At 38.7% G+C, this 24790-nt stretch overlaps 2 protein-coding genes across 3 annotated transcripts in view; one reads left to right on the forward strand and one right to left on the reverse strand.

Annotated features, from left to right (window-relative positions):
• The window catches only part of mprip (myosin phosphatase Rho interacting protein), a 39595-nt gene extending 37542 nt beyond the window's left edge, over nt 1-2053 (reverse strand). For both annotated transcript variants that reach the window (XM_072374096.1, XM_072374095.1), the window contains exon 1: nt 1061-2053. In XM_072374096.1, the coding sequence (XP_072230197.1) occupies nt 1061-1183 (123 nt within the window). In that variant the 5' untranslated portion in view covers nt 1184-2053. The remainder of the gene's footprint in view (nt 1-1060) is intronic.
• A 2439-nt stretch (nt 2054-4492) lies between these two features.
• dhrs7cb (dehydrogenase/reductase (SDR family) member 7Cb) lies at nt 4493-12326 on the forward strand. Its single transcript, XM_072373184.1, has 7 exons — nt 4493-4644; nt 6921-7077; nt 8521-8633; nt 10960-11170; nt 11286-11378; nt 11685-11846; nt 11978-12326. The coding sequence occupies exons 2-7, from the start codon at nt 6924-6926 to the stop codon at nt 12184-12186; spliced, it is 942 nt and encodes a 313-aa protein (XP_072229285.1). The 5' UTR covers nt 4493-4644; nt 6921-6923; the 3' UTR covers nt 12187-12326.
• The last annotated feature ends 12464 nt before the right edge of the window (nt 12327-24790 follow it).

The following is a 24790-nucleotide window of genomic DNA, read 5'->3' on the forward strand; positions in this document are numbered from 1 at the left end:
CCTGCAGACTGTTTGGATAGTGGACAAACTGGAGCCGTTTTCAAAAGCCAGCGGGTGACTGGGACAACAGAGATGAGCGAGGACAGGACATGCCGAGGCAGTAAGCCTCTCTGGTTCCAAGTGCCGCCATGCGGGTTGTGGGAGAGTCTGGGCCAGGTCAACAGGGGGATAAGAGGAAGTGATGTAACCATAAGACTCAAGCATCTGAAGGGTTAAACTGCACTAACTGGGCGCTGAAAGTGATACACACTTTTGAAACAGAGAGTGAGTATGCGCCCCCCCCCTCCCACACACACAGGGGAGAGGAGGATGCTGACGTTGCTGTTTGGTTCTTGTGCTGCATTCAAGGGCCTCATCTGGGATCAATTACAGGATACAACACAGACTAAACTAATGATCTGAGAGAAAAAGACAAACAAAAAAAACAAAAAACAAAACACGCTTAGTATAGGATCACAGCTTGAATGGAGCTTCAGTTTATCTTTGCTCCACTTATCTTATCTGGTCTTCATTCAAGTCCCTTTTAACCTCCACAGAGTGTTCACTAAGCTGTAATGTAGGAGAAAACGCAGCCAACTGACAACCCAAAACAGCTTTAGTTTACACAATCAATCAGGCAGCCTCATCCATCAACGATCACATGCGGGTAGAAGTTAAGAGACAGTTAGACATCTTACGATTCAGACCCCAAAAGATTCCAACTTAAACCCAATGTTTAACGGACCAGCACTCTGATTGCATCACATACAAAGTGGATTGTCTCTAATGACATCCCGCTGATCGCTCCAGCTCAACCTTGATGTCTAACCGATCAGAGCGGCTGCCCATCCTCTTCATTTACAACATGGCAAAGTGTTAAAGCTCTCAAGCTATGAGGATGAAACTGTCACCCTACGCTCTCTGAGCCTGATCAGCTGGTGCTATTCGCTGGTAACAATTCTCCAAACTCTGGCAGCAGTTCTTGTCCAGTATCCCCTCCACTGGCACAAAACTGAAGACGTCTGAACAGCTAAAGGAAGTTGTTAATCTTCCATCTTTATTCGCGCAGCATACTGCTTACCTGGGTCAAGTCCTGGTCGGTCAGTAGATGCAGCTCCCGTGGTTTAAAGCAGTTCTGACATTTGCTTTTGTTGAAGAAGTTCGCCTGGAATTTCCTGCAGGGGTTTTCTTTTGCGGTAGACATGATATCTCGGCACTTTCTTAAACTCAATGGAGCGATATCTCTCGAGGGCCTTTATCAGCGGTGGAGTTTGTAATCCCGCTGTTTTCTTGTGCGTTTCCACTATCCCAACTCGGAAAAAGCTCCAGCACTCCGATGCATTTTCAAGTTAAAAGAAAAGAAGAGAAAAAAAATCACAAACAACAATTCTAGTGTTAAAAGCTTCGTTTGTCAGCTAAGCTGTATCCAACTGCTGCCTCCCAATAAATAATTAGCTGCCACCAAGCCAGCCTTCCCATCACTCAGTCAGTGATGAATGCTTTTTAGTCCATGGCCTGCAACCACAAAGCGAAGTGGAGAGAAGGTGGCTAATATCCTGTTAGCTTGCCAGTGGATTTCAAGATCAATAACGCGGTGGCGTAAACCACAGAAAACATATGCATGCAGTTGCTGCCTTCCAACTGCGGGCGGAAAGCGTCCATGAAGTAAAACAGACTCCCGTGACAAAGACCCAACCCAAAGGAAAGTAGTCAAGCAGCAGGCTACTATCCCATTCGCAGCAGTCGGTCCATGCGAAGTTCATCCAGTGCTTCTTTGCTATGCTACGGTTAGCGCACTTGGCTAGCGGGTAGATACACCAGCTAATGAAATCCTCTTCTGGCTGGCGTCTTCAACTTGACTTAAAAAAAAAAAAAAAAAAAAGTCGGTCAGAAAATTCAACCGTTTCAAATGCTTTTCACCCGGTTGAAAACAGTGCATGCAGGGTAACCGACACTTGGCCAGTCACAAAGAGAAAATTAGTGTTTCAGGTTTGGTTCCATAACTAGCCTGGTTAGCAGCAGTGGGTTTATTTTCTTCTTTCCCAGCGGAGTGAGGGGGAGTGGTGAGGGAGAACACACAAGCGCCTGGAATTCTACAGGATCTCGCGATAAATGCGCACTGTCGCCTCCCATTAGTTCGGACGAGGTTACAGCTTTTGTTTACACTGAAAAAAAACCGAACAAATAATATTAATATCTAAGCGGCATATATAGTAGGAAAAAGGTAAAATAAAATGTCTTAATTTATCTGAGGTAAAATAAGCAAAACAATCTGCTGCCAAGAAAATTAAAAGAAGGTCGATAAGTAGGCCTGCATTCAAATGATTATCAACAAGAAGTTCGGAGTTTTAAGTAATTTATTGAAATGAGGAATAATTATTGTATGATAACTGTATGATAACTTAAGTGTGTGATAACTAAAAGTGCAAGCCGTCGTATCTACACAAAATTTCGCACTATTTTTATATATGATGCAATTAATACTGAAGCCATTTTATACTGTAGCTGGTCGAAGAGGACCCCATTAAAACTATTTAAAATACAGCAGGTCATGTTGTGTGTGATAAGTATTCAGTAAAGTAAGTCCAGGCACCTCAAATTACCATACATCACTTGAGTAATCACTCGCAGTATTGCTAACAAAATATATTAGATTATCATAAGCACTAGTAATTATTAGGTTAAAAAAAGGTTTCTGTGGGACTAATAATATTATTAACTCAATTGCTATTACTGATGTATTAACTTACCCTTGTCGCTGGTGGCGATGGGATGGACTCTAATGACTTTTTGCTGAATTGTGTAAACTGTGACAGTGCATCACATTTTCTTATGCAAAGTATATACAATACCATTCCACACCTCATTTTAAATATACAGAAAAGTTGGGAAATTTCTAATATGCAATAAATACTCAATAATGCGGTTTTAAAAATGACTTTGAACATTTAACTGATTAAAAATAAATAAATTTCAGTGTCTTCATTTACTAATTTGATTACATGTCAATAGGTATAGAAAACATGAAATATACACATTTAAAATTGGATTCCAAAAACACACTTAAAATGTTGACAGACTGGAAAAGAAAGACAGAAGAGTTTAAAGAATATGCAATAAAAACATTCTAGAGCGCTCTACAAAAAAACAGATTAATTGGCGACGGATAAGGTTGTCAGTATTGGGTATAAAAGGAGCATCCACCAAAGTTTTAGTCTTTCCAAGCAATGATGGTTCACCACTTTGTGCCAAACTCTGTCAGAGAGTCATCAGTAAGTTAAAAAAGAATAGTTTCCAATGCAAGATTATGAATAATCTTGTCCTTTCAGTATCAATAGTGAATCATATTGTGAAAAGATTTAGTGTGCCTGTGGAAATCTCAGTGCTTCACCCGCCCGCCTGTAGTCCACATCTGTCTCAATTTGAAAATTAATGGAAAATTATTAAGAGGAGAATCCGACAACACTTGACAAGCTGAAATCTTGTATTCATCAAAATTGGATTCAGATTCCTTTGAATAACTCCAGTAATTACTCTTTTTAGGTCCCAAACCACAAAAAAATCAAATTCAAGGCTGATGTAATACAATGGTAAAAATCTCTAAACCACTTTTTTTTTTAAATGTTACTGGCATAAATTTTTCAAATTGTCGGTCAGTGATGGTCAGTGAACGTTATAGAAGTAATTTTTTGCACTTGTATTTGTTGAATACTGACGCAAAGTAATTATCAAATCGAGTTTAAAGCCATTCTATAATGAGAGCCAAAAGTTCTCAAGAGTAGTACAAATTGCTAAAAACAGTAATTATTTCCTGCATTTTATTGTTTTGACTTTTGTCATTTTAATAACTTCCATCTTTCCATCCATTTTCTATACCTGCTTAGTCTGGGTTGTAGGGGGGGTGGGGGAGCCTATTCCAGTGGTCATTGGATTGGAGGTGGGGTACACCCTGGACAGGTTGCCAGTCCATCACAGGGCCACACAGACATGCACACACTCACTCCTAATGACAATTTTAGAGACACCATGTTTTTGGACAGTGGGAGGAAGCCACACATACATGGGGAGAACATACAAGCTCCACACAGAAATGCCCCAGCTGGGAGTTGAACCTGGAACCCTCTTGCTGTGAGGTGATGGCACTAACCACCACACCACCATATGCAGCCCCATTTTATTAACTTTTTTCATAAAAAAATAATAAAAGTAATAATAAACCCAATGTTTCAGCCAGAGGAAAGCTATTTCCTCGTGTTGCTAACTGTAATGATTTCTTGGTCTCTTTTTATAGATATTTTTATTGATAACAGTCTAATTTATCAGTTATAAAACACAACTATACACTTATCTTTAAGACAACAGCACAATGCTTATCCTTGTCACCTAATACAGAGTGGAACAGACACTCCATCCCTTCATGCTGGCACCAAAAGAACATGCTTCAGATACTGCACACTGCATATGTGCGTATTAATGGCTGACCCAAGCGAAGGCTATTCTAAGCAAGGTGGTCCAGTGGACAGCAGTGGGACAGACACAGAGGCGCAGAGCTGTGTGAATGGATGAGAGACACAGGGGGAAAAGAAGGGTCTCTATTATCTAACTAAATCCAGGTGAAAAAAACAACAGCCAGTCCCGCTGAAGGATTAGCTCCTTGTCCATGCCGTAAGTGAACCAATAATAACACAGATTACAGGTGTGTGTATGTGTGTGTGTACGTCTGTTGGGTGGTTGCTATAAATGTGCATGCACAGTCTGACTAACCTCAATCATGTGTTAGTCCAAACATGGAGCTGGACTGGGAACTAGTGTTATCATGAGTTTTTAATATGGATAAGGGGTTATCTTAATGAGTTTTCCAAGCAGGAGAAGTAGGGTCATTCATTGCTATAAATGTGAGGCTCCTTGGTCGCTCCCTTTTGAGTATCTTATGACAGCATCCCATTGGTGACATAGTGCAAGACATTCAGTGGTGGCACCATAGCCAGAATATATTTAGCTGTTCTCCTTTCTCCTCAAACTCACTTTACATGGTAAGTGTGTTAGCAAGGCATCCAAATACAGACCATTACCTCAGTAGGTTTAACACACGAAGCAGAAAATCATAATTTGCCACAGTGCTGGCAAATAGAGACCTGTCTATCTGACATGTCAAGACAATACTGACATTATAAAAATAGACCTTTCAACTGTTAGATGTAAAGAACAATGGTCTCATTCCTATGCAGAAAACATGAAGCGGGATGAGGAACTGATTAGCTTAGTTTAGGACTGAAGGTGGCTTAATAAGCTAACTGTTCCTAATTATCCAAGCTAAGTGGAGACAGCTAGCTTGGCTCTGTTTCCAAGGCAACAAAACCACCCAGTAGTGCTTTTAAGCTTTTGATTTTATCTGTTAACCCACATTTTGAAGACTGTGTGTTCCACACTCCAATACTACGACAGTAGCATTTCAATTCAGTTATCTTGTATTTAATTTGTAATTGTACAAAACAACATAACCTGAGTATCTAAGTAAAATACTATTAAATTGGTATCATAGAAAAAAAATAAGAAAACTGCTAGCAAAGTTATGAGAGTGCCAACGGTCTATTAAGGCTTCTTCCCAAAATTTCTTTGAAACTACTTTGAAATGGAGATATGATGGTTATGGGTTTGGAGCTGGCCCTTATTTGTATGCACAAAGTAGAGTGTAATGTGTTGTTATCAACTCGTTTTGGTAATAATAGCAAGCCTGATCAGCGAGCTAATCTGGCTAGTTTTCCAACTTACAACTGGAACGTGGTCAACTTAAGTGTGACATCATTCCACGTTTTGACAAGACAAATAACATTCAACAATAGCTTCAGCTTTAAAATGTTGCTGTTGTTGAGTCACACAACTGTTTGTTGCTTCTGAGAGACAGCTGTACTAGATGTGCTAAATCTAGACAATATGGTGACTGTTTTCTTAAAATGCACTGATCATGTGAATCCGGATATACAATTTGTTAACGTTGTTAATGCTGCAATGCAGGCATACTCCTTGAAAGCAGACGCTATTATATATTACTATTATATATTACTATTATATATTACTATTATGATGCAACATAGAGCTCCCTTTGGTCAGAATGAACAAGCAAAGGCAAGTTACAGCAGCAAAACCAGGGTGCTCTCTTTGCTGCAATTGTTAGCCCGATTCTTTCGTTGGAAGCCCAAGAACAAGCTGGAGCAATCTTAAGTTAAACAAAGTATTTATTAGTGGTTACATGTAAAGCATATGGCAGCGCTGGACTCGGAGGGACAGAGTTCTCGCAGGAAATCCGTCAGGCCGAGTCCCGATATCCAGAAACATTTCATATTTATGTTCACCTTCATCTCAGAGGTTGCGCTTACACTTGACAGAGTATAATTGGCCAGTTTTCAGTGACATGAGCAGGCTTGTCATGTTCTTTGGACGTGATAAACAACGTGTGTGTGTGAGTGTTGTTTTTGGCGTGTATCTAATGTACCAGACCTATCTGTATAAATTGTGACGCTTTATCTGACCCAGTTATTTTGTCCTGCTATGTTATCCTAAAGTCTTGGACATACATTGTGTTGTATGAGCAGAGTGGACATGTACAAAATAGGAACATAGATTGTTTAGTGACATACAGAATATGAACACATAATGTCTAAGAACAAAGCCAATTATAACACATTATAATGTGATCTTTATCTAAAAAGGACTAATGCAGCTACGGATAAGGAACAACTTTTAAAGAGAGGGTGCTCAGCTTTGAGCTTTTCTGCATGTACTTTCAATCAGATTGGCTTTCTGTGACAGTAATTGACACTGTACTTGTGTCCATGGAAAGCCTACAAGCAGATCATGTGTCCTGTCAGTAAGACTGCTGGCTTTTTCAATGCATGCAAGTCTAATTTTCCATATCGACCATTCTACTTTCTTCATTGCAGAACATGGACCTTCCCTCGGTGATGGTGTTGCCCCTGCTGATAGTCTTTGCAGCGGGGGTGTACTACATCTACAATCAGGTCATGCAGCTCATGTCCAAGTCCGTAGTGAGAAACAAAGTAGTAGTGATCACTGATGCTGTGTCTGGGGTGGGAACTGGTAAATGATCCTACTTTTGCTTTGAATGTTTAACCTTGCTTAGATTACACTGAATTCCAGGACAATGTCACATAAAAGCACGATCCATGAATTTTCATTAAAGTTAAGAGACAACTAACTTAGATGCAATTTTTATGCCATTTTTTCTCTAGTAATAGGTATAGCATAAAGAGAGAAAATAGTGGGAAAACGCTGTACTGACTTTGCTGATGAATTATATAAAAAAAGATTTCATACTTTGTTTTAACATAAACTGAATTACATGCAGGACAAAGGGAGACTATTAAAAGTGGCAGAACCAAGCTGTTTTCTATGTTATATCTGGTTCTAGCATCATATTTAGGCAACAGAGAGTGCTAGTAGTGAGTACATTTATAATGTATAAGAAAAACAAATTATTGTGTTAGTCATGTCATACCAGAGAAGCATATGTAAGCATGTTAGTTCGACCAATGTTAGTTCGACCCCTAATGCAGTTAGGGGTCGAAATAGTATTGCGTGCATACACCCAACTAGCGTCAAATTGGCCTCCTGCACATGAGCAATACTCCTGTCCCAGACTTTGACCCAGAAATAACACAAGATGCTGGTATACAAAATAAAAAGAAGTAGCCAGTAAAAAAAAAGTAATAACTCTAATTTACAAAATTTAAAGACCAGCTCCAATTCACTCACTACCTACTTCTTGCTACCAACCAAACTGTTTGTTGTGAAAGAGATCAGCAACTCCAAACGTAACTTAACTCCACTAGGCATATAAATGTATTGAGTCTTCTCATCAAACACTACATTTTTCTTAAAAACCAACACAAGATAAAAAAGTGTTATAGCCTTAAAAGGATCTTGTGACATGGGAACACGGGAAATGGTGCACAAACTTGGAGCTTTTAGTTTTAGTCATATGGGTCTTCTTGTGAACGCTATTGTAAGAGATCAGTATCAAATATTTCAATTCTGTACAGGGCCTTTGTTTAGAGGTATGACCAGTTACCTTCTGGATTTTATGTCTGGCTAACTGCAAGGCTAACTGTTTACCCAGTTCTTAGTCTTAATGTTAAGCTAAGCAAGCAGCTTCATATTTAAAGGAATATTTAATCTCTTTGAATTTTTTTTTATCAATATATCTTTCTATTCTATTAGATATTTAGCTACAGCCAGCAACCAGTTTGTTTAGCTTGAAAAGGCTGAATTGGATGGCTCCAAATGTAAAAGTTATACCCTGTAGCTACAGCTACACTGATGCTTGTCCTAAAAAATATCCTTTTATGTGACCCTGTATCATATTTGATTAGGAAGTTGTATGCATTTTCTTGGCTTGGACAGAACCAGGCAAACTGCATTTAAACTAAGTTAAGCTAATAAGCAAATGTATCAATAAAATTTTTTATTTGACACTTTTTTTATGAAGGTATTCAACATGTTTTTGTTTTCCTTTCTGTTCAGAGTGTGCCCATCTCTTCCATAAAAGTGGTGCCAGACTGATCCTATGTGGAACTAGCTGGGATAAACTGGAGTCTCTGTATGACTCTCTGACTGGCAATGCTGACCCCAGAGAGGTGAGGAAATCGAATAAAAAATGCATGTCAGAATTTGCTTCTGTTTGAAACAAACACACCAAACTCTTTGAACTCACATAATTTTTTTGTGTGCCAATTACTTTCCTTGGCAACCGTCCTGTAACAAATCTTTCACTACCGGCTGCACCAGTATCATGTCTAATGACTGGCTATAAACTTTGACAGTAAAGTGACAATTCTAAACAGAAAGCAAAGTCCTTCTTGTCACAAAAAAATCCTCGAAGCCAGCAGGTATAGTTTGAGAATATCAGGATCTGTCCTTGTTTTTTATCACAATACTGCTTTGTCGCCACCTCCCAGATCACCATTTCCTCTGGTCAACACAATAGCAGGATATCCTGTCTGACAGCACACTGTCCTCAAGTGTCTTCAATACACAGGCCAGAGCAGCTGAAGCAGCTTGAGGTAGCTGTAGATGACATAAAGCAAGTTTACCACTGGGGAAGTTTTTACTGCTGATAGCTAACTTATCCTATCCAGGACTTTGGCGATACTACACCATGCCCACACAGCATTTAATTAAAAAAAAGAAAAAAATTCTGCATCTTTATGTTTCATTCTTGTTTTCTTGTTTATCTAGTTTTTGTCTCCTCATCTAGTGTAGCATCCTGTTCTCTTGCCTGTGACCCAGAAAGTGTTCGTAAATATTTTGATAGATGTCTCAATTAACAAAGTTGACCATGAGGAAAGGGGAGTGACAGATTTTGGGGGGGTAATATGTAAATTTACTATTCACATAGTTATTTACTTTGAGACACAACAAAAAGGTGTGGGCAGGTCCAAAGTAATCATGCACACAAGATCGGCCAGAAAGTGATCTTTTTGTTACGATGTTGGTGGAGAAAAGGTTATCAAGGACCCAAATGCAGGACACAACAATCTGGAAGTGACTCAAGTCTTTATTTAAAAAACAGAAACCATGAACCTAAACTAGGAAAACAAAAGATTATATAAAACAGCCAGACAGGGAGTTTACCAGACAAAAAAGGAACAGAGCTGCAAAGATGATCATTGATGAAAGTAATGTCGAGGATCTGACAAAGCCTGAGCAAAACCATGGAGTTTAAATACATAAGGGACTGATGAGACAAGTGACTGCAGATGTGAAAGACTCACAACAAGTGCATGTGGAGCTGAGGACCAAACAGGGAACTGAGGACAACTACTGGTGAGCATGTGAAACAGAATAAGCTAAGAATAGACCAAATACAGAACTGAGGCAAGACAAAACTAAGAGAACAGACAAAACAGAAAACAAAAGCAAGAATAACAACTAAGGCAAATTAAAAATAGACTCATACAAACAGAGAATAAATCCTGATTCAAACCAGTAACTCAAAAATACTGAGAATGTCACAGTCTGCCCTATCTGTTTATGTTATATCACAGTTTATGTTTAATCATGTTTTGTTCAAGTCATGTTTTCCCCCTGTCACGTTCAGTTCACTCAAGTCACCTGGTTAATTGTTCACAGCTGCACCTCATGTCACTGATCACTCCCCTCACAGTATTTAGCTTCCTGGTTTACTTTCAGTCACCGCAGAATCCTCACTATCCCTCCATGCTTTGCACAAAGATAAGTCTGGTTTTCCTGCCTCATAGTCTTGCCTTGTTTTGTCATTTTGCATAGATCTCACATGTATCCTATTATGATATTCTATATTATAGAATGTTACTTAATCATCAATCGTCGAAAGAAAAAATCCCAAAAAAGTCCTCCTGTCCTCATATTTTTCCACAAAAAAGTTAGTTTGACTGGATGAAAATTAGCGAGCATCGCTATGACAGTTGTGGCTGCAAAGAATTGTGGGATAGAACTATATCCTTTCTTTTGTAAAAAAATCATGCATGGTATCTCATACTAATGGAGATGTTCAAGGAAGCATTGGAGCTCCTCAGCATTTGGAGAGTCGGAAAACCACTTTGAACAGCTCTTATCATGGCTGCCATGCAGATACTTTCTGTTCATTTCACTTGGTTTGGAAGGTTCCTGAGCAAAATACACTATTTGATCAAATCCCACACCCCCTGTGTTTGCATTTCTGGTGGGAGCAACTTAGACAAATGACAGTGAGAGGAGTCAAGGGGAGGCATTTGATAGAAACTGTTGTAAACAGGAAAATGGAATGAGAGACTTTTATTTCCTGAGAGTAGAATCAGTCTCCTCACATCTTTTCTGAAGACCTTCCATCAGTGGAAAACATCTCTCGGGCAGTTCTTTCATATTTTGTATGTTATCATCTTGAATTGAATACACTTAAATGTATCGTCCTCACACAGTTAAGCAACACCCATCTTTCCCTAGACATATGCCCCCAAGCTGGTGATTCTGGATTTCAGTGATATAGACAGCATGGATGACGTGGTGGCTGAGATGATGGAGTGTTACGGCTATGTGGATGTGCTGATCTGCAACAGTAGCATGAAACTGAAAGCTCCTGTTCAAAGTGTTTCTCTGGAACTGGACAGAAACATCATGGACATCAACTACTTTGGCCCAAGCGCTCTTGCCAAAGGTGGGCAGGATGTTATGTTTTTTCAAATCACCTTCAAGTAGGCTACTATTGGCTTGAGTTTGTTTTCACTGATTTTATACCAATGATAATCTAAACAAATCTAAATTAATGTCAGGTGTTCTTCCAACAATGATCTCAAGAAGATCGGGACACATTTTACTGGTCAACAGCATCCAGGGCAGACTGGCTGTCCCATTCAGAAGCTCATGTAAGTTGCCAACTGAAGCTGTTACAAGAATTTAAAGTCCCACTCCAGCATTAATAAATCCCTCAAAAGCTCATCCATATTCTGTTCTAATATTTTTGTTATCAACACTAATACAACTTTGGAACTGCTTTCTTCAAAAAAAACTCATCCATGAAAACAGTTTGACAGCGAATTTTATGGATGATACAGAGTCACATAGAAAACCTACCGAGGTGTCAGAGTAGCTCTGTTTAATGAATGGAATGAGATTTCTTTACAGACTAACTCCACCTTTTTTTGCCTTTGTATGAATATGTTTGCTGTCAGATGCGGCCTCTAAACATGCAGCGCAGGCCTTCTTCGACTGCCTGAGGGCTGAGGTGGAGGAGTACGGGATTGTTGTCAGCATTATTAGTCACACCTTCATAAACGTGTCTGACCCGCCAGCAGTTAGGCAGCCTGCACCTAAACAAAATGCCCTGGTTGCATGTGAGTAAAACAACTGAGGCAACTGAATGATACAAGACCAATCTTTACACTGGTACCAATGGTTTAAATGTTCTTTTTACTTTTATGCGTAGTCAAATATAGATCCGTATGTACCCTTTGTTCTCCCACAGTTATTGCCAGCCAGATGACCCATGGTGTGCGCCCCTCAGTCCTGGCCAATGAGATTATGCAAACGGTGAACAGGAAGAGGAAGGAGGTCGTGCTGGCCCACCCCATCCCCAGGGTGGCCCTCTACCTCCGCTCCCTCTTTCCACCCTTCCTCTTTGCTGTGCTGGGAGCAGGAGTGAAGGACTCAGTGATGGCTGAGCAGATGCAATAGGAGAACAAGAGGGCACAAGAGATGTGAGATGGAGCGCAGCTTGTTTGGAAATATCAAATATGAAAAAATATGTCCCGAAAGCTTGAGGCTGATTTGTAATACTAGTTGATGTATGTTTATAAGCTGGTTTAGGATAACTGCTGAACTGATATGACAGAGATCAACTTGACCATACATGAGGCCCGTGAGGGGCAGAGGAACCAAATTCAAACAAAATCAACTTACAAATTTGATTTAGCTTACACAGAAGCAATCAGTTATCAGTTGACACACCCAGTGCTTAGAGAGATAAATTTGCATATTACTTAGAATGTTTTAGGTCCCTTGATTCATGTAAGTTAATTATTTCCTTTTTTCCACCTCAGTTTCGAACTACACTAACTTCTGAGAACTATATTTGATTATTTAGCCAATGCATTTACTGGCTCTCGTCCCAGTGTGTCTGCTTTTTATTGATGGGCAAAAAGCATACAGTGGGTCCAGTCTAAGGAGAAAAGAAAATATACAGTAATTCATTTGTTGTAGTTCAGTATTGTTAATACAATTTTGAATGTTGCATTTGAACATGTCAGATCAAAGGAACCCAACAGGACAAGCACTTATTGTAGGTATTGGTCTTGCAGTTTCAATCTTTGATGTAAAAAGAGAAGAAAAGAAGAGAAAACATATATATTGTTGTTTGCCTCTTTATTGAACTCAGTTTAAAGGCTAAGTTTTGTAATTGATCAAATCCAGCCACAAAACTAAAAAATCCTATGGGCAAAAGGACAGGATCAGATTTACTGTGGGCTCAGGAGGCGCTGGAGATGATTACAAAACAAATACCAACTCAGATAGTTGTAATAATGTTCATCTTGGTCACATTTGTACTGCACTATTTTAGAGAGATAGCTTGTTCTTTTTACTCTTCCAAATGAATAATTTAGTTTTTTTAATAGCATTCCTGTCTAGTGAAGCTAGGAATTTGCAGATACGTGTTCAGTTATCTTTTTTAATTTTTTTTTAACATTTTTCGCACTCCAAACCATTTTTTTCCAACAATTGTCTCTTTATTTTGAAAATTCATGGAAACCTGTGGAAATAGATCTGAATCTGAAACTTTGTTCACTAGTGAAGGATTTCAGACTCTCAGTAATTCCTTTGTCATATTTTTTCAGGTTTGCAAGCAGGCCAATTGTCTGGATGACAAATGTTCCTCTAAAATGGTGTTTATACTGTATAGTCTAAATTTTAACTTGACATATACGTGACTTTGGAACTCAAACTGCACCGATGCCCCCAAGACCACCACAGATGCTTCTCTTCTCTTTAATCTTGGGGATGCATTGGTCAAGAAATCAATTTAAAAACTTGATTCAGACCACAGGATGGTTTCCCACTTCAGCTTATTCTACCATAAAGGGATATGCAGTTCCTTTGATGACTTCATATTTTCATAAGAGCTCTAAGTCTTAACAAATAGCTTATTAGGCTCAGGCTCCAGCACCCCCACGACCCTGAGTTGACTTGAGCGTGTGTAGAAAATGGATGGGTGGAATTTTTTATGTCTTTGGCCCCATTTTGAAAAGGCTCCTGTACAGTTTACACACCAGTAGATGTCACTGCTGTGTTGAAATCCCTGGAACAGCACAGAGAGCCCTGAAGCGTCGTGAAGCATCATCATTCTAGTTGTACAAAATTGATGCTCGGAATGGCTGTATGCAAATGTACTATTTCACTTGAATTGCATGGAGTTTGTACTTATCAAACTGAGGCAACTGAACCTCTGTGAGGTCTTCAATGGAGGGTTGCCGGTATCTGCAGTTTACTTGTGTCCTTGGGCAAGATACTAATCCCCACTTTGGCCCTCAGTGCGCTCCTGACTTCAAAGTTGCGTTGGATATCTGCCAAATGCAAGTTTGTTTTGTTAAACATGTATTTGAGGCAGGATTTATGAGAATTAAAACTTCCTAAGGGAAACATGATGGTAGATATTGGAAAATGTTCAGTTATTCAATATGCAGTAAAATACATTGCCTTGCCAATAAATCACCACCTGGAAGTAAATGGAAAAGAGCCTCCCATTGGGAATGGTATTGCTGTAATGTTTTAGTTGGCAAAATGTTAAAGAACCCTTATTTATGCACAGTAGCTTCTCATCCTTTAAAAAATCATGTCAGAAGATGCATTGCATGGGAAAGATGTTACCGCTTTTCAGAACAGTCTATTGGTCCACATTAAGGAAACAAGACAACTAGGGCAACTGCTGAAACTGTTCAAAATAGGTAAAGAATTGACATCACTCTGGATTAGGAATGTATTACAATGAATTGGATTAAAACTGGCTTGAATTGGGCTCTTTGAAGTGCCTTGAGTTGGCATTGGTTGTGATTTTGCGCTATATAAATAAATAAAAACTGAACTGAAACACAAACTTGGAGAATGGTGAGCCATCCCCTTTTGAGAACCCACACGTATGGAACATGCAAAGAGATCTGAAATAGGAACCCTCTTCCTGAGGTAACCACCACACCACCATGTGCCCCTCTCCTCTCTAAGTAATAATGAATAATGAGCAGTTCGAGCTCTGCAAAGAGCTTTTATATATATATTTTTCATTATTTCTTAATGAATTATCTTTCAACAATAAGGGAAATTCTTTTAAATTAGTGTAACGCTATCTTCTTTCCAGCTTTCTTGCAGTGTGCTTTAAAGCACATAGCTGAGAATTTAACCAAGGAGCCAGCCTCTTCTGACTGATTACCTTCTTTTTCAGTGTCCTGAAACATCATCCAATGTTGTACCAACTGAAGCAGTATCTCTGTCAGCTATATAATCAACTTGTGTAGTCAGGAGATGGCCTCTGTTATGTTAACGCATGGCAATGATTCCTTAAATGTGGTTACAGCATTCTCTGTGTAGTCAAGTAATATAAATTTAAAGATTATCAAAATTGGTCAAAAAGGTTAGGAGAAAATAGTGCTAATTACTAATTTTCAGTGAGTGTTAGAACAAGATCACGGGTATGATGAAAGAAGTCTGTGGGTGTGTACAGAATATAGATGTGTTTGTTTTGAGAAAAAGTCAGTTGAATTTAATGTAGAATTAATGGTGATATTCTAATCTTAAACATCTATAGTAATCTGTACTATTCTGTATTAGTCTGTATTCATCACTCGAAACTCGAGAAATTTCAAAGAGAAACTGAGAAACAGAGCCAGGTGGGCGATAAACAACAATCTTTTTAATTCCCACTCATGGTGAGAGAAACAGAGAGTTAGGGATGCAAAAGAGCTGTAGTTAATCTTGGGTCTAAAATTGATCTGAAGATAACAACTACTCCTCCTCCGCCCTGTGGTTCAAGGAATCTGAAATTTTTAGCAAGGGAGGTGACTCATTAATACTGCTGCTGCTTGGTCTCTGTAAGACAAAGTCAATCGATAAGATGATCGCCACTCAAGTCATCGACCAGTAGAGATTTAGACAAATGAAGTCAGATCTAATATTCAACAAACAATATCTAATAGCTTTATTTATTGTTTTATTGATTTATCCAGTTGGGTTGTCTTGCAGCAGACACATATATTATGTGCTTTGGGGAGGGTGGCAGCAGGTGGGAAGCTGCAGAGAAGCATCTAAGACTGAAAATAAGTCAGTCAATAAGCTAATAAATTAGTCAGATTACACTTTGTTTTGGCAAAGTTACACACTGGGGCCGCATTACTTTTTTCTCTATCACACACATTCACACGCTGATGGACGGCATCATAGGGTTTAGCGTTTTACCCAAGGATTCATTGACAAGTGCTTCAGTGAAACTGGGGATCTTACTCCTCAGCTATACAGTCTTACCAGTCGTCTGGTTAGCTCTCTCATTGGACACGCTGCATTCGATGTAGCAGAAAAAAAGTTAAAGGTGTTTTACTGAAGCATGTACTCAATTACCATATTCTTCAAAGTACTTGATATGAATTTACATGAGAGCAAATTTTATTTGAAGGGTATCTCACACACATTGAAACGCTAAGTAGAACACAGGAAAAGAGCAGTTACACAGGAAAGTTTGAGGAAAGATTTAACATCGTTCATCTCCAGATAGGTGTAGAAGCACGGGCTTTGTCATTTATAAAGGTATAGTTGGGCACAGGCCTCCAATTATTCAAATAAATAAGCATAAAAATGATCGAAATGTTGCAGTTTATATATCTATTTATATCTATCATTTTGCATTTGAGCCTCTCACGCAGATAAAAATGACTGTATTTTCTGGATGTGTCCACTAGGTGGCAGCAACTTATCCCTGTTAATGACAGTTTGGCTTATGAAGAGCCTGTGCAGAGACTGCTTTTATGCCTAAGTCGCCTTGTATTTATTCTGCTTAGAATACTAATATACTGTGTCAGTATAAAATCAACTATCTGATTAGTCAGTTGTGAATTCTCAGCTGGATCACTATACAGTTGGAAGCTTTTTTACAGGCTTTTGTTTTTGATCAAGGTTTTTTTTTCTTCTGCAAAATGACTACTTTCTTCTGCTAATGCTTGACTGTTGCAGTGAAATATAAAATAACAATGAATAAAGAATAAAGATAAAGAATCTTAAACTTGTTCATAAAAAAATCATTCCTCTAAAACAAGTGAATATATGCCACAGACCCAGGCAGTCGTGATGTTTACACAGATGGAAAACATGCAATTACGTGTCACTCATAGATTTATAGCACTCATCACCTCGGGGCTGCCGGAGAGGAACTTTTACCTCACAGCTGAGATCAATGTTCTTCCATGTGCTCTGAATGTTATGTATATTCTGTTCTTTATCACCTTCGGCAGATTATATGAGAAACAACATATCCCAAAGGATGACCATCTATTTCTGTAACAATAGAGAAATAAATACAGGGTAAATTCTGCAGATCTGGTCCAAGCACTGATTGTGTATTTGTGTGGGTGGATGGGGGAGACACTATTTGTGTCAAGTCCAGCTGGTATGCGTGGGTCTGTCCTCCAGGTCACTCTCCTCTAGGGAGTTCTACATCTTTTGTCTCTGGAGCCTCGGGACAGGAATGCGCCTCTAATGTTCACATGAATAAATGCAGCTCTGTGACATTTCCACATGTCAAACACGAAGGATTTCCTCAAAGAACTCAGCCGGACTCTTCAAATTGGCATTTTGATATTTACATATGTCATGTAGTTCTGCCAGACCATGTCTGTTTCAGTGTGTGTGACAATGGCTCTGCCCCACATATGAATAATTATCTAACAAGACTATCCAGAGAGATCATGAGCCTGTTGTATAATATCAGCTGTCAGATTTATTTCTATGTATAGGTAAATCAAACTGAAAACCGTTGGGGTGTGCAGCAGTATCTGTGAATGATGTAAGCCTAAAAGCTTCTCTCAGTTATCTGTCTGGACTCTCTTGTGAGCAATATGTTGATAAGGCCTAAACATTGTAAAGATGATTGTCCTGAAGCAACATTCAGGATGATGTATCCTGAATGCGAGGCATGACTTATATATGAGAATAACCTCATACGGATGTCTGCTGCTCAAAAATGGTCTTTCTATGAGCGAGGTGATCACCCTTATCAATTTTTAAAGGCTAGGTTATTGACACTAACCAGACTTATAGAGGTTATGCAGAGGCCATGGTAATGATTTCCCAAGCTTTCACATAAAGCACCAGAGGGGCCAGCTCTTACTTTAAAATATTGGATGAAAGAGGACAATTGAGCATCACTGTAATGTCTTCTTTGTCCATCTGTTATTGCTCTTGATATTAGAATTATATCCTGCAACATATAACTATTCTGGGAACTGAAAAAACATCAACATTGTTGATGGTTAAATGGTTAAATATAGTCATTCCCCTTTTATTGTTGGGTCCTTTGAATCTTTCACCAACTGTGAAAAGTTATTTCTCACAACTAGTCTACCTAGGATCAAATCTCTGCTTGATGCTTTCTGTGAGGAGTTTGACTGTTCTTCTCATGCATGTGGGGGTTATCTCCAGGTACTCCGGAGTCTGGCTGTGCTTTCGTCTTGTTTTCTCTGTGTGGCCCTGTGACGGACTGGTGACCTGTCCAGGGTGTACCCTGCCTGGGAGCACCTGGGATAGGCACCAGGCTAAATGAATGCTCTACCCTGGCACAATTTTCTTTTGCCTCGCTAAAATCTTCTTTCTGTTATACCAGGCATATTTTGTACTACTCAATCACAAATTTTTTAAAGTTGGGTTGAGTGTAGTACTTATGAGTAATTCATATGTTAGGCTACCTTTACCCCGTAGGCAAAGTGGTCCAAATCGGACTTTTTTGCCCATTCGCTTTATTGCTAAGTCATGATTTTGTCATCTTCGATTTGCACAACAACTTCAGAATTAATGCACATCCTGACATTTGTAGCATCCATATTTACTTTACCATAAACACAGCACGCTGCAGGTAACGTCACGTCTTCTTCTGGGTCACTTTAGGGCCAGAGACTGTTCACACTGGAGTCTGATGGCGGTCACATTTAAATTATGTCAACAACCACTCAAAAAAATCGGATCTCAGCAAAAAAATCGCAATTGAGCATTGAGCCCTGCAGTGTGAACGTAGCCTTATTTGCAGTAAACGGAAGCCAGAGCGCTCTCAGTTTGGAGTAGCAAGGTGGAATTCTGACAGTGGAGCCAACCTAACAACTGCTCTATACAGGAGAAGGGCTAATTTGATCTAAAATAACTCAAACCTCCTAAACTTATAACAGCCAGGGTGAACACTTGATTGTGAAAGTTTACATTGAGTCACTTTGGTCTAAGAGGATATACTTTGGCACAATACTCTCTCAACTGTAGAATATGTGTTGCGATGGTAATGTGCAGCTAAGAGTCAAATACTTGCATGGTGGCTCTGCACTATCAGCACAACATGGGTGTTCTTTGGTTGAAAAAAATATGGTGCCAGTATAAATGCCTGTATGAAGCCAAAATGATCCCATGTATAAATCTGTAACATACATTATTGTTTGCTTGGACCGTTGTCTGAGCAGCTCTTAGATAAGTGTCAGAGTTTCTCCCTACTTTTTCAAGCTGAGAGTGTTCAGGTACCAATTATTCATGGGTACTTTAAACAATCCCACTTAAAAAAGCCAAACATCCCTCTCAGATCAGTTTCTGCTTTGTCTGTTTATCATATGATATTGCATTAAACCTAATCGTTAAGTTCAGGGAGCAAACAAAATAAAAAAGGGTGAGGCTTTGGCTCGACTGCAGGGCGAGAACAGTTGGCAGAAGTTCAGGGAACAAAGCGAGGTGAGTCTGATTGGCACAGCTGTGGTATATTTTTTTTATCAGTTTCCCTCTTTATTTACAGTAGTGCACTGAGTTCCTGAATTGCCAGAAACCACAAATCAGCTTTATGGCAACCAGCCACAGAATGTGTGCCTCCCAGCATGATCCAATGGAATGTACTATTGATTATAGGTTGTTAGCATGTTTGACCCATTAGCATCATGAAATCCCATGGACTGTAGATGGTGAAAGATGCACTCTTCTGGTGGCACTATTCTGAGTAGCTATTTGCTCCTGTTACAATCTTTGTGATTGTCTAAACTGAGAGTGTTCTGACTGCTCTTTTCTCTAAGTAATACACTGACTTCCCTTATAAAAGAAAGGAAGAATATTGCTTGAATTTACTTTGTTTTCAGGGTAAAAAATAATCAAATAAAATGACTATGCACAGCAAATAGCCTACATTCAAAGATAACGACTAGCTGATAAACATAGTGGTTCATTAAAGTACTGTGCCAAATATTTGTCAAGCCGGTAAAGCCAGAACCAGACTTAAAACTTTGAATGAATATTAAAAAAAACGTTGGACTTGCACTTTAAAAGAACCTTAACAAAATTATTTCAACAAACAATACTGGGCTTCAAACCAACAGGGCAATGACCAGCTGACCAAAAACATTTTACGCTTGAGAGTGACTGCTTAGTTCCCCTAATTAGGATTTTATGGAATCATTTCAGATAATTCAAATGTAGAATTAACAGCAAAACACATTTAATAAAATCCATATTATTTGTACACTAAGTCATTCTCAAAAATGATATCCAAAAGGTCCATTGCATACATTTGTTTTGACACAGTGTGCAATGCACTGAAAACTTAAATAGAACAATTTGTACAAACCAAACCTGTCAGCCTGAATTCACTATACAGGATTAAACTATTCTGTCAAAGAATAATAATCACAGCATCACATGTCATTGAAAGGTTTTTTCTTAGTCTTAGAAGTCTTCCTAATCCTTCAGTCTTGTTTTGAGTTAAAGATTACACATTTTGAATCTTAAAGGGAAAGTTTGCCTTAATCTCTCATAAATCCCAGCATGCACTGCATTTTATCTCTGGACTTCAGAGCTCTTTCATCCACTGACACAACAGCATCTACAAGAATAAACCATGCTGCCAGTTACAGATTAGAGACCTTTAATGTTTAATCCTTTATCTTCTTCTGCTTCTTTTTTTTCTTTTTCTTTGGTAGAAAAGTATTCTAATGTTTCTCATGACCCTCAAATAAACTCAAATCAAGAGAGACCACACATGCTCGTATTGCCAGAAATATCTAAATCAGCTTTGTATTAGCTAACTGAAAGCCTTCATGTGCAAATGCAACAAAAAACAAATTAAATTACAAATCCTGAGTATTTGTTCCAAAAAATAGAATAGGATTAGTTTAAAAGATGAGATTATGGCTCTTTTTGGACTTTATTCATGACTTTACTCACAGTTTTCTCTTAGGATATCGTCACGCCAGATCCCTTAATGATCTGACTCAGTCCTGTAGGAAATGTTAATAAAGTTTAATGGTCTCAATTGATTGTCTGCACATCAGTCAATGTACTAGATGGTAACTCAATATTAAGTGTCAGGGAATAGGCTGATGTGTTGCCTTGATTGCTCTCCTTGTAAATAACCAAGTCTTATTTTCAACAACAGACACAAAAAAATTGTGATATTTTATTACCCACTAAGAAAAAAATCTTGTCATCTAAGCCCGTTACTATGAATTTAATTTTTGTACATATTTGAAAAATTGTGGAAAAACTGGAGGAGATGTATTAACGATTGTAGGCTACACTTCCCTAGAAAGAGAATATCCAAGACTGACACAGGAATGGTTGAATGAAATCAGTTTTATCAAAGACAGTTTCACCATCTGTCATCAAAGTAAATTGGATTTATTTTTTCTGACTTTATTTAGAGAAATTTAAAGACACGAGAAGTTCTGACGTGTAAAGTGAAGAACATGTTACGAAAAATTCAGCATTGCTCTGAACTGAAGCAGATTAGTGGCATTTCCCATGTTAACTCATGCTAAAGAAAGCAAACCTTCAATCAGCATTAGTCAAGTCAATATAAGGCTAAGTAGTAGTGGTATTAGAGGACGAGTAGCATCTTAAGGCCCCTCTCATGAGGGGAAGCAAGGCCAAATGCTTGGGATAACCTATGACGAAAGAGATTTTCTCATTGGCAAAATGGAGATAAACCTCCACTGAAAAAATTACTAATAACACGTTCAACTTGTTTTCCAACCATAACTATCTATTTCTTTGTGTACGTTTTTGTGCAGGGGTTCACACCTCTTGGTTCAGAGTAGGGAAATACTAATTTCTAAGTTATTCTACTGTAAGTTTGTAGCTCACTTTAGGTTAAAGAAAGACATTAGGATAAATAATGACATAACAGACAAGGCATCATCGCACCTCAATGCTGGTTTGCATCTCTACAGACTATTAAAAAGAGTGATAACAAAATCTGGTAACCACCAAACTAGTGCCGTGGGTTTGCTTCTGCTTTGCAAAACCTGTTTTCACTATGTGGGAAAAATCTGACATAATTAACATTGTATTTCCTTTGAAACATGTCAGGGAGAAACATTTTGTTGTATTTAAGCAAGTTTTTGGGAGCCAGGATTGACATAAATTTTCCCAGTTTAAATGACTGTCATATGAATTTAAAATGAATTTTTTTAAAGGGGAAAATCTGTGTAGATTGCCTTTTAAATAACACTACCATAATCACACGTTCATAGTGATAATAACTTGTCAGAGTTACCACCTTGAGTCAATGTAGACCAATGTTGGTTGGGTGACTGGTACCTGTAACATATAGATACGTGGGTTGGTCCTTGTTGAAGCAAGGCTGAATTCAGTTCCTTACATGTGGAACCTAGAAATTCTATAAGAAAATATATATTTTTTAACTTGTGAGGGGTGCAATGAGGAGTAGAAGAGTTGGAGTAAACTGAAGAAGAAAGGCACTCCGTCTACTTATGGATATTTATGTACGTTCTCTTCGATGTAGTGCACTGCATGCAGTACACACTCACTTCAATAGTCTCAAAATGAAAATGTCAGATTGTGCACTAAGCTGTCATAGAGTGTGATCACAATTGTCTTGCTGGCTAGTAAAGTTTGTGAATATGACCACACATCTACTATGGGGAAAATAACCATGTAATTTGTGGAAAGACACACCAACAATGTCATGTAAAAGACAGTAATGGACTACTCTCAGCTGACAAACAACAATTGAGTTCAGCACTGAAAGCATTCTGACTGAATATGATTCTTCCCATTGAAGCCATGACGGTGATAAGTGAAGGTGCGTGAAGTGTATGAGTTCCACATAAAGTTCTTTGCTGTTATAAGTACATTGTTCAAGTTGAAACATGTATAACCATAACTGGTAGTTTTAATGCACTTATGTTTCCCAAATACCAAATTTAAACACAAGATTTTATACACAGTGAAAGATAAATCCTTTGACCGGTGATTGAATTTGATGAACCTAAAGTGATTCACTTCTGTGGACAACTGTTTACTGGCATGTCAGAAAAATAATCCTACTTTTTTTTTTTTTAATGACCATATTTAATATAAACTATGATGGTTTTTACTATATAGTCATTAAAAAAGGCTGTATTTTGTAACCTATTTCCTTCTTAGTTTGCTTTTGGTCAGTTTGAATTTTACATTCTAAGGTGCATTTTTCAGAGTAAAGGAAGAACACACATATTATACTTGTATTAAAACTGACCCTGAAATGACAGATAGCAACAAAATATACTTTCATGTTCCCATCTCCTCAACTAAACACAAACAAATGTGCTGGACTCACGAATCAGATGTCCCAGTACAATATATCACTTTGAAAGTCGTAAAGGAAAGCATGGAAAAATATAGATTTAGTTTTAATCAGCTCAAATACAAAGTTTTCTATTTCGTGACTGTTTCATGTTTTTCCATGAGGCTGGACTGGCTGCTCACATAACTAAATTTTGAGCTAATTGCATCAGTTGCTGCCACATACATCACACCAACACAGTGGTTTCAACGGAGATCCGCCAGGATGGAAAGCACAAAGATAACAGCAAAGCTGTAAAAAAGAAAGACGCTAACAAAGAAAAAAAGATGTTGACACCCTGAAACATGATATTGGTGTGGATGTGCCACAGCCACCTTGCTGAGCTTCTGGGTATTGAGTTCTGATGAGCCATCCCTGTTAGTGCATATTATATGAGAGCTATGGGAATCTAAATGCAACAATATTGACACTGTGCTATTAGAGTGGGGTCGTTAGGTCTGCTGCTTTTTCACTGGAAGAAAAGCAGGAGTTGCCTCACAGGAATCCTGCCTGGCTGGGAGATGGAGAACACACACACACACACACACACACACAAATACACAAACACACACAAGCTGGCAAACAAATCTGAACTCACAAATTTGAACCCAAACCACCCCCACCATCACACACAGGCTCACACCCTCTCGCACTCTTCGTCTAAATTAGAGTTGGGTGATAATAGGCAGATGGGGTGGCTAATGAAACAGAAGGGGCACCGGGCAAGAATGGATTTCTAAAGCCTGCCGTCGCTGGATGCCTTGACCCCGGCTCAGGTCCTCACCCTCTTGGCCTCTTCGGGCCACAACAATCTGACCCAGCAAGACTTGAAGAGTGGCAGACGCTTTTTAAAAGACTTGATTGGATTTTTCTTTGAAAGAACTGTGACTCTTCATGCACCACTTCACAACGCAGATCCAGCCTGCGTGTGTGCTGCCGCATACCTATCATCTTCCAAAGGATCATATCTGTGGGACTCTTTCACTGCCCACAATGACCTCACGTAGGCTAGGTTAGAAGGGAAAACACACTGATGCAGTCTTATGCTCACTCAGTTTAAGCATGGTGTTCACATCTTAGATCTGGTTTCAGGTTCCTATGGTTTGTGTGAATGTTTCTCAATGCAGACTGACATATTAGATGTTTACATAGTTTACAATAATTACACCACGACATTATTCATTTCACAAAAACTAAGCTAAAATTCAGAAATTCAGTGTCAGAAGCTCCAAATCCACCCTTATGTCTTCCATAGGAATATAGAGGGTAAGTAGTAGCTTGGTGCTGTTACTCAAAAACATCTAACTGATCATCAGCAAGTGTTGGCACCTTTATAAAATCAGAAGTTGTGTCAGTTTGCTGGTCTGGAGAATTCGGGTGTGTGTTAATACAAAACCAAGAAGGAAAGACAGCAGCAATGATCTCAGAGACAAATTGTTGATGCCCATC

The sequence above is a fragment of the Leuresthes tenuis genome, unplaced genomic scaffold, assembly GCF_036924035.1.
Source record: "Leuresthes tenuis unplaced genomic scaffold, fLeuTen1.0.hap1 SCAF_20, whole genome shotgun sequence".
In the NCBI taxonomy this organism is placed as follows: Eukaryota; Metazoa; Chordata; class Actinopteri; order Atheriniformes; family Atherinopsidae; genus Leuresthes; species Leuresthes tenuis.

Excerpts from the sequence above, each read along its gene's own strand:
- dhrs7cb (XM_072373184.1), top strand. The coding sequence starts at position 6,924 with ATGGACCTTCCCTCGGTGATGGTGTTGCCCCTGCTGATAGTCTTTGCA. Across the intron at positions 8,634-10,959 it reads GCAATGCTGACCCCAGAGAG|ACATATGCCCCCAAGCTGGT; the intron begins GTGAGGAAATCG and ends ATCTTTCCCTAG. Across the intron at positions 11,379-11,684 it reads TGTCCCATTCAGAAGCTCAT|ATGCGGCCTCTAAACATGCA; the intron begins GTAAGTTGCCAA and ends GTTTGCTGTCAG.